General features: G+C 63.4%; 1 protein-coding gene across 1 annotated transcript; it reads right to left on the reverse strand.

Moving 5' to 3' along the window:
* Positions 1–4,266: 4,266 nt before the first annotated feature.
* Positions 4,267–10,785, reverse strand: SUSD2 (sushi domain containing 2; the record flags this gene model as incomplete). The annotated part of the gene is made up of 15 exons (XM_079718095.1): positions 4,267–4,291; positions 4,401–4,503; positions 4,644–4,820; positions 4,936–5,208; positions 5,321–5,569; positions 5,926–6,084; positions 6,181–6,324; positions 6,414–6,682; positions 6,767–6,852; positions 7,084–7,285; positions 7,404–7,578; positions 8,072–8,239; positions 8,716–8,867; positions 9,047–9,254; positions 10,710–10,785. 15 exons carry the CDS (start codon positions 10,783–10,785, stop codon positions 4,267–4,269), a joined length of 2,466 nt encoding a protein of 821 aa, XP_079574221.1.
* Between the last annotated feature and the right edge of the window lie 1,725 nt (positions 10,786–12,510).

Here is a 12,510-nt window from a genome sequence, read left to right on the forward strand (position 1 = left end):
TTTAAAAAAATAACAAAAACTTTACCGTCTTAACCATTTCTAAGGGTCCAGCACAGTGGCATTAAGTACTTTCACATGGTTGCACAATCATCACCACCACCCATCTTGACCTTTTCTTGTTCCCAAACTGAAACTGTCCCCATTAATTGACAGCTCCCAGGAGTTCCCTGGTGGTCTGGTAGTTAGAATTTGGTGTTTTCACTGCCATGGCCCGGGTTCAATCCCCGGTCAGGGAACTTGCCAAAAACAACAGCTCCCCATTTCCCCTCCGCAGCCCCTGGCAACCTCTATTCTACCCTCTGTCTCTAAGAATTTGCTCTAGGGACCTCATGTAAGTGGAATCATGCAGTATTAGTCCTTTTGTGTCTGGCTTATTTCACTTAGCATAATGTGCTCAAGGTTCATCCATGTTGTAGCAGTGGTCAGAATGTCCTTCCTTTTTATGACCCGATAATATTCCATTGTACAGATAGACCACATTTGTTTATCCATTCACCTGTTGATGGACACTTAAGTTGCCTCCACCTTTTGGCTATTGTGAATAATGCTGCTATGAACACTGGAAGATCCATTGAATTTTTAAAAACCTTTTGCACATAATATTTATCTTCAACACTAATGAAAAACATAAGGCCATCTTTTCACATCTCTGCCTGTTGTGTATAGTTCAGGGGACCAAGTGCTGCAACACATAGACCCCAAAATGTACTATGGCTTACTCACAAGGGAAGTTTATTTTTTGTTCCCAAAGCAGTGCTGGATGGGTGAACAGGTGGGGATGGGGAGATCTTTCCACATGCGAGGGACCCGGTTTGGCATGGCTTCCAGTCACCTGTGCAATATTGGGAGCAGGGGGAAGGGCCTGCAGGGGGTTGCCTGTGGAGGTGTTAAGGACCAGCCCTGGAACTGCCCCACCCCCTCCGGCTAGAAACTAGTCACATGACTGCACCAACTGCAAAGGGTGCTGGGGAATGGAGTCCAGTGCTTTCGGAAGGGCACCCGGCCTGTGTGGCTGCAGAGTACCTACTGGACCTCACTTCTCTAATGGCTTCTGTCCTCTGAAATTCAGCTGGAGCCAGACTCCTCCAAGAAGCACCCACCTGGCCTCCTGCTCCCACAATGCACTACACCGATCACACCCCCTCCAGAGCAGCATGGACCATGGGGACAGGGGTCTCCCAGCAGAGGCCTGGCCCGGGGCAGGGACTCGGTCACCTGGGGCTTTGTGGGAGGAAGCAGCCTGGCAGAGGGGTCCCTACTCCCCACATTGGTCCCTTCCCCCCACATCAGCCCCTTCCCACTGTTCAGCCAACAGGAAGCCCAAGTGGGAGGCTGGAGGGGAAGTGGTGTTTCCCCTCCTCGGGAGGCTAGAGGCCTCTGTTGGTGGGGCAATTGCCTCTGTGGTGAGGGCCCCATGCAACCGCATGGCTCTCACTTTATTGGGGACCTGGCCTGGCTCCTTGGCCTCCCCCACCCTTTGTCCCTCGCTGGCTCCTATTTCACTTCCCAGCTCTCCCATTACCTGCATTTCCAAGTCCCTGGATTACTGTCCTCCAAATCCCAACTAGTACAAGGGACAGGGGACTGGCCGCTGGGTTCTGGTGCTGTCACTCCCTGGGGCTGTGGTTTGGGGAGACCACCTCTCTGAGGCCAGGGTGCCTACCGTTGATGTTTCTAGGGAGTCTATGCCCAGCTCTGGGATCTTGTGCCCTCACACAGGCGCTGCAGCACCCCAGACTCCCGACGGGCCCCTGGGAAAACCCTGCCAGGTGTTGGGGCTTCCCAGCCCGGCCAGCCCCTGGCACTGGGAAGGCCTGACGTCTGGGGCCAGGGCCACGATGGAGCCCTTCTCCTGCCAGGGCAGCTCCAGGGCCTGCCTTAGAGGGACAAGAGTAGGGTAGGGAGCCTGAGGGAGGCCATGCTTTACTTTCAGGATGAAGCCTGGCAGGGGAGGCACCTCTGCTGCTGCCCTCCACGTCACTCCTCAGACCTGAGTGCACTGCCCATCCTCTGAGCCTTTGCCCAGGCTGTTCCTCTACCTGCAAAGCCCTCTGACCAATCACACCTCTGAGGCCAGTCTGGGCGGTGACGCTGCCCCTGCCCTCCTGCCCTGACCAGGAACCTGACCCTCACCCACTGTCAAGGGCCTGGCCCAGCCTGGCTCGGCAAGGGAGGTACCGGGGCTCAGTTTGGTGGGAGGCCAGCCCTGCCTTACCTCATCTGCAGAGAGGAAAGTACCTGCCCAGGGGCCAAAGGGTGGGCCCTCAGCCCCCCTGTCCTGAGCTGGAAGCCCAGAGGTTGGGGGCAGGTGGGTGGGGTCTGGAAGGACAAGAAGCACTGACCCCATCTGCCTCCACCAGAGTCTTCTCAGCACCACCCCCAGGACTCCCACCCCCCCACTCTCATCTTAGCTCTGTTCAAATGTGCCCCACTGTGCACACTCCAGGAATCCCTGCAGACGGGATCTGCCACTGCCCCTGCCCACCCCTCTGCCAAAGGTGAGGCTGAGGAGGTAGGGAGGCCTGGCCTCCGATCCGAGTGGTCAGTGCCAGCTGGACAACGTTGAGTAACCCATGCAACCTCTGAGACTGGGGGACGACTCGAGCCCCACCCCCACAAGATGAGGGAGATGAAGAGGTGGGTCTGCATGAACCTTGGCCGAGGTTGTGACCACAAGCCTGCTGGCCCAGCTGCACTGCTCTCCCTGATGGCCTGGGTCCCTGTGTAGCCTCCGTCTCCACTGTTCTTACCCTCTGCTGCCCCCACGTGGCCACTCTTGGTGCTGCGGTGAGGGGGCTTCACTCAGCCTCCCACCCAGGGCTCCAGATCTCGTGGGCAACCCCCTGCCCCTCACTCCTCTCAGGCAGAGCTGCCCGCACTGGCGAGGGGGCGCCAACCTCTAACCCCACACTCCCTGGTGCTTTCTCCATCTAATACCTATGATGCAAATCTGACCCCATCCTACCCTGCCCAGGCCTGCCCACAGTCCCCATTCAGCACCCTTGCTACAAACGGGGCAGCGATGGCATAAGGCCTGGGCCCTGTACTAGCTTCTGGACACTCCTGGGCAAAGGGCTCAGGGACCGGGACCAGTTGGGCATCGCATTACCAGACTGCCTCTGGGGCTGTGACAGGGCAGGGTGGGGGGCCCAGGGCCAGGCTGCCAGCTTGCTTGTTCCCTACACTGGGGGAGGGTGGGTCACCCAGCCCTGTCCCTTCTCGAGTGCCCAGCGTAGCACCCCATGGAGAACCCTTCCCCTCCCCACCACAACGTGGTCATTGTTCTAGATCCCACTTTACAGATGGAGAGACAGAGGTTGGGGAGAGACCGGTCTCAGGTGACCTGCCAGTGGACGAAGGCCTCAGACCCAGGTTGCTCTGGGTGCTGTGGACCGCACAGGGCAACCGTGGGACTCCCTGGAACCGAAGCACAGCACGAGCATCAGGACACCAGGGAAGGGGCACCAAAGGCTTGTTTTCTCCCCCAACAGGCAGGGAGGGGTGTTTCAGGAGGTGTTCCAGAGACTTAGAATTACAAGCCTGGAGCTTAGAGGGTGACTCTCCACACCCAAGTCTGGACCCACCTACAGTCTCAGGCCAGGCCCAGGGTCTGGGAATCAAGGCAGCTCGGCCCTGGGGCTCCCTGTTGGGGCACCAGGACTCAGTATACTGGGAATCAGCATCATGGGCACGGGATCTGAGGTACTGGCCTTTGAATATCAGGTGCTGGAGTATTAGGGCTCAGAAGACAGGCCTCAGAATTCAAGGGTACGGAGTCTCAGGCCTGGGGAATTAAGAGGGGGGTTTCCCTGGTGGCGCAGTGGTTGAGAGTCCGCCTGCCGATGCAGGGGACACGGGTTCGTGCCCCAGCCCGGGAAGATCCCACATGCCGCGGAGCGGCTGGGCCCGTGAGCCATGGCCGCTGAGCCTGCGCGTCTGGAGCCTGTGCTCCGCAGCGGGAGAGGCCACAACAGTGAGAGGCCCGCGTACCGCAAAAAAAAAAAAAAAAAAAAAAAAAGAATCCGGGGTATGTGGGGAACAGAGCCTCGGGAACTCCACAGTGACCGCTCAAGGTCCGGGTCTTTGGTGACAGAGCAGGGCACCGGGCTTTAAAGGCTCAGGTTCAGGTGTCCGTGTCCCAGGTGTATGGTGGTAGGGATTTGTGGATCCAAGTACTGGGGTGCACATTCTTGGGAGTTTGGGAGGCTGGTCTTTGGCCCCGGGGAGGTCCTGTGTGCCCTTGGCCGCCGGCCAAGCGTGCTTCCCTCAGGGTTGCGAACCCCAGACGGCCCTGCAACAGAGGCTGGGTCTAGAACAGGCCCGGTGGTCCCACCCGTGCCCCGGGGCGCCAGGAGAGCCTAGGAGGGGCGGACGCGGGTCTGGGAGGGCGGGGGCCTCACGTGTTGCTCTTCCTGCGGCGTAGGAGCACGTAGACGAGCGCGACGACGGCCACCACCGCCAGGCCTCCAAAGATAATGCCCAGCAGCACCGCGTAGCTCCGCCCTAGAGAGGCGGCAGGGCGCAAGGCGCAGGTGGGCGCACACGTACGGGCACGTAAGCGGGGCGGGCGCGTGGGCGGGGCAATGCTGGGGGCAGGCCGAGAGCTGGTGGGGGGGGCCGGTAGGTGGGCGGGGCATCCTCACCTGGCTGGCAAGTCGGGGTGGGCCGGGACCAGGTGCCATCAGCCTGGCAGGTGCTGGCCTCGGCCCCGGCCAGGCCGTAGCCGCTGTCGCAGTGGAAGTGGACAGTGGAGCCCACCAGGTACCTCATGCCCTCCTTGTGCCCGTTGGAGGGCGGGGCCAGCCAGCCACAGGACACCACTGGGGCAGGGGTGGGGCACAGACCACAGGCCTGAGCTGCTGACCACAGCCGCCAGCCTGGGGGGCCGTGTCCAAGCGCCCGGTGCCCGCCGCCCTCACCCACCGCCGCCCTCACCGGGCTGCAGGCTCTGCGCGCGAAGCAGGTGCTGCCTGTGCACCAACCGCGTGGCGTTGCCCACGCTCAGGCTCCCGGTGGCCGCCACGTCGAAGTTGCAGAAATTGTTGTCCCCACACAGTTTGGCCGCCTCACTCGCCTGGCTGGGGCTGGAGGTGGTCTCCTCGGGGAAGAGGGGCAGGAAATTGGGGTCATGCTTGGGCCGGAGCAGGAAGTTTTCCACGAGGAACTTGGAGTCGTAGGTGAGCAGGGAGGAGGCGTTCTCCACAGCCCCTGGGGAGACAGCAGCAGGCCTGGCTGGTGGGAGGGCCTGGGGGCTCCCCCCCACCTCCACTGAGCACCCCCCAGCATGGTGCCCCCTCCCCTCCAGCCTGTGGTCACTCACAGTCAGCCCCAAACTGGAACAGTTCTCGGGAACTGGCACTGGGGGGCAGGACCTGGCCGCTGCGCAGGGTGAAGTCGTCTGAGGGGTTGTCATTGAGTGTCCCAAGGAGGCCTCGTGTGTGGGTCAGGAACTTATCGGGCAGCAGGACCGCCACACTCAGGAACGGACCCTGGATGCTGACCTCCAGGCCGGCCCCTGATGACAGCATGACTGATACTCTGTCCCCAGCAGCTACTGACAGGAACATGCCTGGACACAGGGGAAGCTGGGGTCAGGGCCGCCCCTGTGGGCACCTTGCCGTGACCCTGGAGCCCCGGGATGCATGGGCCGGCACCCATGGGCTCAGGGGCAGGGGATGGTGTCCCCAGGGCCCAGCCTGCTATGACACACCACCACCCTGGGCGGTGGATCTGAGGTGCCCAGGCCCTAAAGGGAGCCCCCCTACCAGGGCCGTGCATGGGGGTTGCCTGTCGGCCCTCACGCCCTGACTCCACCTCCTCATCTGCACCCTGGACACCTCCGCCTGCTTTCTGCCAGGGCCAGAGAGAGGTGTGGAGGCCCCGGTGGGGAGGGCAGGGGAGTGGGGCCCCCACCATCCCCCTCACCCTTCAGGTCCATCCAGCTTTGCTCTTTGAAGCTGAGCACCTCCTGGTTCAGCAGTACCTGCAGAGCCCCAGCCCCATCCCTCAGCCGGACCTCTACCACATCTGAGTTGCCCTCCTGGACAGCCACAGCAGTCAGCCCTGTGCCTCGGTCCTGAGAGCCTGGGATGATGGATGCAAAATGGGGTCCACTCGGCTCAGCCTCCCCCTCCCCAGGGATGACCCTGAGCCACCCAGAGCCCCAGGGCCCGGCCTCACCCTTGGGTGTCATCCTGGTCTGGGCCCGCGCCTGCAACCTCAGGTCGGTCCCAGAGGCCTCCAGCAGCACATACTCGCCGCGTCCATTGAATGTGAAGTTGGTGCCATCGAAGGTGACAAAGTGTGGGTCCCCAAAAGCAGAGGCTGTGGAGAGCGGAGGGTCAGGCAGGTTGCCCTGGCCCCGCCCTGCCTGGGGCCCCGCCCTGGCCAGCACCTGCCCAGGCAGCACCCACCCAGGCGCGGGGGCTGGTAGCTGCGGCAGTCACTGGAGGGCCGCCTCTGCATGTAGCGGGAGCACTCGGGCGCCCAGAGGCAGCAATAGTAGAAGCTGATGACATCGTAGATCCAGTGGGAGAGGCCCGGCACGCGGGGTGGCATGCGGTATGGGGGTGCGCCCCAGTCGTGGCCGCGGTCTGGGGCGCTGCCACTGGTGGAGTCGGCTGTCAGGAGCTGTGTGCCCGCCGCCGTGTAGCAGCACTGCTGGCCTGAGCCATATAGGGGGCTGGGGGCACAGACAGGTCAGGGCCGCCGTGGCATCCTGCCCCCAGCCCCTACCCCGCACCCTGCCCACCGTCTCCATGCTCACCTGGCTTGCACGGAGCGAACGCAGTGCACAGCCCCTGGGTGATAGGTGCACACGCTGCCATGCTCGATGTCACAGCCGTAGTCTGCCTGCAGAGCGGCTGGTTGCTGTCCCCTGCACTGGCTTTGGGCTCTGTCATCCCCTCCCTGGGAGCCAACCCCTCTGGGGCCCTGGGCCCTCAGACCCCAGCCTTACCTCCCAGGTCTCTTACCTGCCTCCCCTGCACTGCCTTGGACGGCACAGCCGTGTGCCTAGTGGGGGCAGCTGGTCCCGCCTGTCCCCTCGCTCCCTACTGGGCCCTGACTGGGGTGGGGGCTCACTTGGAAGCGGCCAGAGTCAGCCTGGGCCTGGGCCAGGGTGCAGGGGCAGTCGGGCACCTCCTCCAGGAAGTTGGGCAGCTGGTCCTCCAGCTCCTCCCAGGCCAGGCACTGAGCTCGGGCCCAGGCCACAGGGTCTGCCCGGAAGTCATCGCCCAGGTGCCAGGCTAGCGCGTGCTCGTTGCTCCAGAGTGCGTGCACGTCCCTATGGGGACACATGCACACTAGGGGCCACCCTTCCTGCCCTCGGCCCTGGCTCCCCGTCCAGCGTGGGGGCAGCAGGCAGACAGGCCCCAGCCCATCTGCTGCAGGGCGGCCCTTACTTCTCTCCTGGGTGGTGTTTGCTGTTGACAATGCGAAGGGCACCCACTTTCCACCTCTGGTAGTTTTGAGGTGCAGGTTTTGGTGTGAAGGTGAAGGAGCCGGAGTTGGTGATGCTTGTGGCCAAGGAGTACAGGTACGACCATGCTGCCGTCCACTCCTGGGAGTACGGCTTCCCTGGGGGAGAGAAGGCCTTGTCAGCCCCCGGGCCTGTCCGAGGAACCCTGGGGCATGGGGTGGGCGGGTGGGGCGCCGGTCTTTGGTGCTCAGAGCAGCCTGGTAAATGGACAGAAGGGTGGACAGATGACCACCATAGGAGGCCCTGCCCTGTTTGGGGAGGGAGCCAGGCCCAAGGCCGGCCGGCCAGCCATCCGGGGGCTCAGAGAGGATGGGGCAGAGCAAGCCTTTTCTGTTTCCAGGATAAACCTTGTATCCAGGAGCGGAGAATGGCCACACCTCTTCCTAGAGCTGGTACCCAAACAGCCAGGGCTCCCCAGCTCCCCTGTGCTGCTCCAGCCAGTTCCCCTTCCTTGCCTGCACTCTTCCCACTAGAAATCCCCACCTGGATTCCCCCCACCTGGAATCCCCTTTCTCCCATCTCTGCAAGCCCCAAACTCCTGACCCCACCAGGCCCCACAGAGGCAGCCTAGGGTTACTCTGCTGGCCTCACCTGTCTCCTCGTAGCCCCACAGCTCTATGGTGACGGAGTTCGTGGGCAGAGCCAAGGTGTTCCAGGTCAGGGTGAGGTTACCCTGGGTGCTGGCGGTGCCGTGGTATTGCCAGCGGGTCTCGTTCACCAGCTGGCTCTTTTCAGACTCTGACACTTTGCTGGGGTGCACTGGGCAGGGGGCAGGGGGCGGGGGTGAGGAGTGAGTGAAGGCCCGGGGCCCAGGGGGTCCAGGGGAGGAGGCCCGGGGCTCTTAGAGCTGTGGGGACCTCGCAAGGACAAAGCACAGCAGTCCCTGGGGAGCGATGCTCTCCCCCTGGTGGCAGGAAAGGGCAGGAACTGGGAGAGGCAGGGCCCTGCCCCCACCCACGCCCAGGCCTCTGTCCTCCACCTGGCTGCTCCCCTCCCCTGGCTGGCTGAGCCACACTCCCTCTGGGCTGGAACTCCTGCATGGGTGCCAGCGGTGGGGAAAGGAGCTTGGGGAGCCTGCACCCAGGGAGTGGGGCAGGCCTCCAGAGGGACAGGTTCACACAGAGCAGGTGGGCCAGGTGCGCATAGATTAGCGCCAAGGAAAGTCCCTGTGAGGGGCCTGGGCCTGGAGAGTGCGGCCTGGTGCCTCCAGTCTGGACCAGCATGTTGGGGCTTACCAGCCAGCCAGGTGCCTGAGCGTGGGAAGGAGCGGCCATTGTCCATGGAGAGTGTGAAGGGGATGCGGCCAGTCTCATAGAGCAAGGGTGACACACAGTGCACTCGTCCCGAGGAGTCCACGAAGCCGCGGGTCTGGATGCTCTCCTTAAAGCTGTGAGGGTGGAGGAGGCCGGAGAGGCTGGGCCAGCGTGGGCTGACCTCTCTGAGGCTCCCAGCCTCCTCCCTGGGGAACCCATCCGGCCAGCCGTCCCAGTCCTCTGTCCCGGGGGCCCCACCCAACCAGCCAGTGGGTCTGAGCCCCAGCGTGCACAGAGCCCTCGGGCCTCCCACCTGCAGATCACGCTGTCAGTGGGGTTGGACCAGTTGAGATGCTGCATCACAAAATCCTTGCCACCCATGATGGAGCCCGAGTAGGGCAAGATCTCCAGGCAGAAGTCCCGAATGTCCAAGCAGCAGCTGGCCAGGCCGAAGCAGGTCGGGTGGCAGGAGCACGGCCCACCCTGGACTCCACAACGGTGGGAGCAGCTCCCCTGGGCACCTGGAGGAGAGGGCCCTGAGTGCCCAGCCTGGCCACCTCATGTACAGGGCCCACATCTCTTTCCCCCTGGAGCCTGTTAGAAGGATCCCCAGGAGAAAGCTGGCCAGGATTTGCACTGACCACCATGTGGACCCAGTGGAAACCCATAGGGCCTGTGGGGTGGGGTAACTCTTAGTCCAGTTGGCCTGAATGACTGGCTAGAATGAGGGGAGATTTGGGGAAATGTGTCCACACATGAAACTTTTTGGGAGGAGCCCCTGGGCAGATTGACCCTCAGCTACCAAGTCCGGTACCTGACGGTGTCCTCAGATGGCTACACGTGCCTGACCCCTTGACATGGGCCGGGGACCTGTCTCCACTCCTAAAGCATCAATGGACCGGCAGCCGGGAGAAGAACCACGCTGGCTTGCCCGATCTGGGGTCTGGGATATGGCTACTAAGAGTGCCATTGGAGGCCCACTAGGGGCTGGCGCCCAGGCTGAGTTTGCCCCGTCTCACTCCGCTGGGCAGTGCAGGCTCACCGGCTACGGCCCCACCCTCGGGGGAGGAGGCCAGGGGTTCTCTCCTTCGTTTAGGGGAGAGGAGGGACAGTTCCAGCAGAGGACCCAGCCAGGCCAGGAGAGGGGACAGGGTGGTTTGGTGGGGGGCTGTGGGCACCCATGGCCCTGGAGCTGGCCTGGCTGCGCAGATTGGAGGGTGGAGACTGGGGTGGGGTGCAGGCCCACGTCCCATCTGGCCCTTCCCTGCCATCCCCCAAAGGGGCCGGTCAAGGGCCAGGCTTGGGCCTGAGCCACCACTGCAGGCCTTACTTCACCCAGCACAGGGCCTGGCACTCAATAAATATTTATTGACCGAGACTGTGATGGCTTGAGGGGGTGGGGAAGGAGGCCCAGTGATGACTGTAAGTGAGATAAGTGGAAGGAGGGTGTTGGTGCTTCCCTGAGATGGGAGATAGGCCGGGGAGGGGGCTGGGGAGCTGGCAAAAAACAGCTCAGCCCAGCCCAGCCCGGGGGCCAGGGTCCCGGCTCTGGAGTGCGTGGCCTTCCCCTAGACTTTCTCGGGTTCAGTCCACCCTGAGAAGAATCCTGCCTCTGGCCAGGCAGGGGGCCCAGTGGGGCTGGGGGCTCCTCCATGTACAAACACACCCTCCATCGGGGCTCGAGGTTCAGGCCAAGGGCTCTCCTGAGCTCACCACCCCGTGGCCACCTCCCTCCCAGCCCGCCTCTGCCTTCTGGCTCCCAGCCAGCTTAGGGTAGGCATGGTCCAGATCCCCCCATCCCTACCAGCACCCCCTTGACCCTGGGCTCCCCAGAATTTCTTCTTAGCACCCCCAGTATGGTCACAGATGGCCCGATGGATGGACAGAGGCTGAGCCCAGGGAAGTTCTGCCCGGGGTCTGACTACAGCGGGCAGATGGACAGAGACGGGGGACAGAAGGGCAGCGTGGGGGCATACCTGCTGCAGGCCGGGGGCCTGGGCCGGGGGCTGTCACCAGCAGCAGCAGGGCCCAGGGCAGGAGAGACAGCTTCATGGTGCCTGCCTGTGTCTGCAGCCAGCGCAGCAGTGGCTGGGAGGTGGCGGCGGCTCACTCCCCACGGCCTGGCCCCGCCCCACGCTGCCGCCCCGCCCCACCCGGGTCCCCTCTCAAAGTCCACAGGTGTCCTATGCGCTAGCAGGGCCCTACTTGCCCAGTTAGCACATTCCTTGCCCTCGGCCCCGCGACTCGGGGAGGGGGCTGACGTCCTGAAGCCGGATGTCCGGAGGCTGCAGCTCAGACCCTGGATCCCACGCCCGGGCCTGCTCTGGGGATCCAGGCCAGGCTCCAGAAGGGGATGGGATGCTGCAGTGGGGATGAGGCAGGGTTGTCCTTGCAATCCCAGGATTCCAGCCCCTGGGGTCCCAGGCCACAGGCCTGGCACCTCAGCTTCCCTGCAGGGAGCAGGGGGTCCCAGTTCCTCCCCACAGCTGGGTGGGGTAAGGGAGCAAGTGACGTCCTGCTGGTGCCTGCTGCAGGCTGGCTGTGTGGGCACTGGGGGAGGGCTCCCTCTCAGGAAGGGTGGGAGCTGTCAGACACAGCTCCGTGGGGATCCCCCTTGGAGGGAGGAGGGGAAGGGGGAAGGAGGAGGGGAAGGGAGAGTGGGGGAGGGAAGGGAGAGTTGGGGAGGAGAAGGAGGCAGGAGGTGAAGGGGGAGGGGGGAGGGGAAGGGAGAGAGGGGGAGGAGAAGGAGGAGGGAGGGGCCTAGCCTCAGGCAAATTAACCTTGGGGGTGGGGTGGGAGCTGAGGCCAGGACCCTGGTCTCCCCTTGGCCTGGCTCTCTGGGCCCCTGGGTCAGTCTGAGGGCTCCAGACGTGCTTCTGCCTTGGGCTGGGGACCAGGAAAGGAGCCGCCCGGCCCCCCCCCACCCCTGCCCTTTCACTCTCGATATTTGCATAATCTCTTCTTTGTATACGTTCCTCCTCAGGCCCAGACTGGGAGGGGGTGGTTAGGTCACCGGGAGAGGCATCTTCTGGGAGCCTCCAAGGTCAGGGTATGGGGGGAACCCAGGCCTAGGACTCACTTGGGCTCTGCCACCTGGGCCCGGGGTCTGGACAGGCAGACAGTGGCGGTTTCTCAAGACGTCTGAAAGAGACAGGGTCCTGGACGCCTCAGGGAACTGAAGGTAGCGGGGCACAGGCTTTGGCCACATGACCGGCCTTGGCCGCGGGGGTCGGCCAGCCTTGTTCCCTGGTCACCTCTGCCTCACAGCTGCTCCAGAGAGCTGGGCTGCCACAGGTGTCGGGAGCCAGCCGCGGGAGTCGGAACCAGAAGTCCCAAGCGGATTACTGGGTGTTCAGAGCACCTCTGTGGGCAGGTGCCCTGGGTGTGGGCACTGAGGTCCCAAGCCAGCCTGGGGGCTGGTGCTGGGACCCGCCCGGGCCCAGAGCACGGCTTAGGGAAGGAAGCTCCTGGGGAGGGTCCGAGGTGTCCTGCGCCCCAGCCAGGAAGGGCCCTGGGAGATGGCTAGGCTGTTCCCAGGAAGGGGGTCTGTGGACCGGGGGAAGGAAGGTGGCCCCCTCCTCTCCCCAGCCTGCGCCAGAAGCCAGGAGTGCAGCGTGGGGGTCCAGGGGGCTCAGCTGAGTAACTGCTGGTCCCCTCAGGCCCTGCGGCCTTGAGAAGGGCCTGAGTCAGTGCCAGTTCAGCGCCCTGGGTTCCCACGTGGCTCTGCCGGGCCTGGGCTGGGGACCCTGCAGTGTCCAGCCTCTTGGGCCTTTCTTC

Source organism: Hyperoodon ampullatus (genome assembly GCF_949752795.1).
Source record: "Hyperoodon ampullatus genome assembly, chromosome: 13".
NCBI classification, from domain to species: domain Eukaryota; kingdom Metazoa; phylum Chordata; class Mammalia; order Artiodactyla; family Ziphiidae; genus Hyperoodon; species Hyperoodon ampullatus.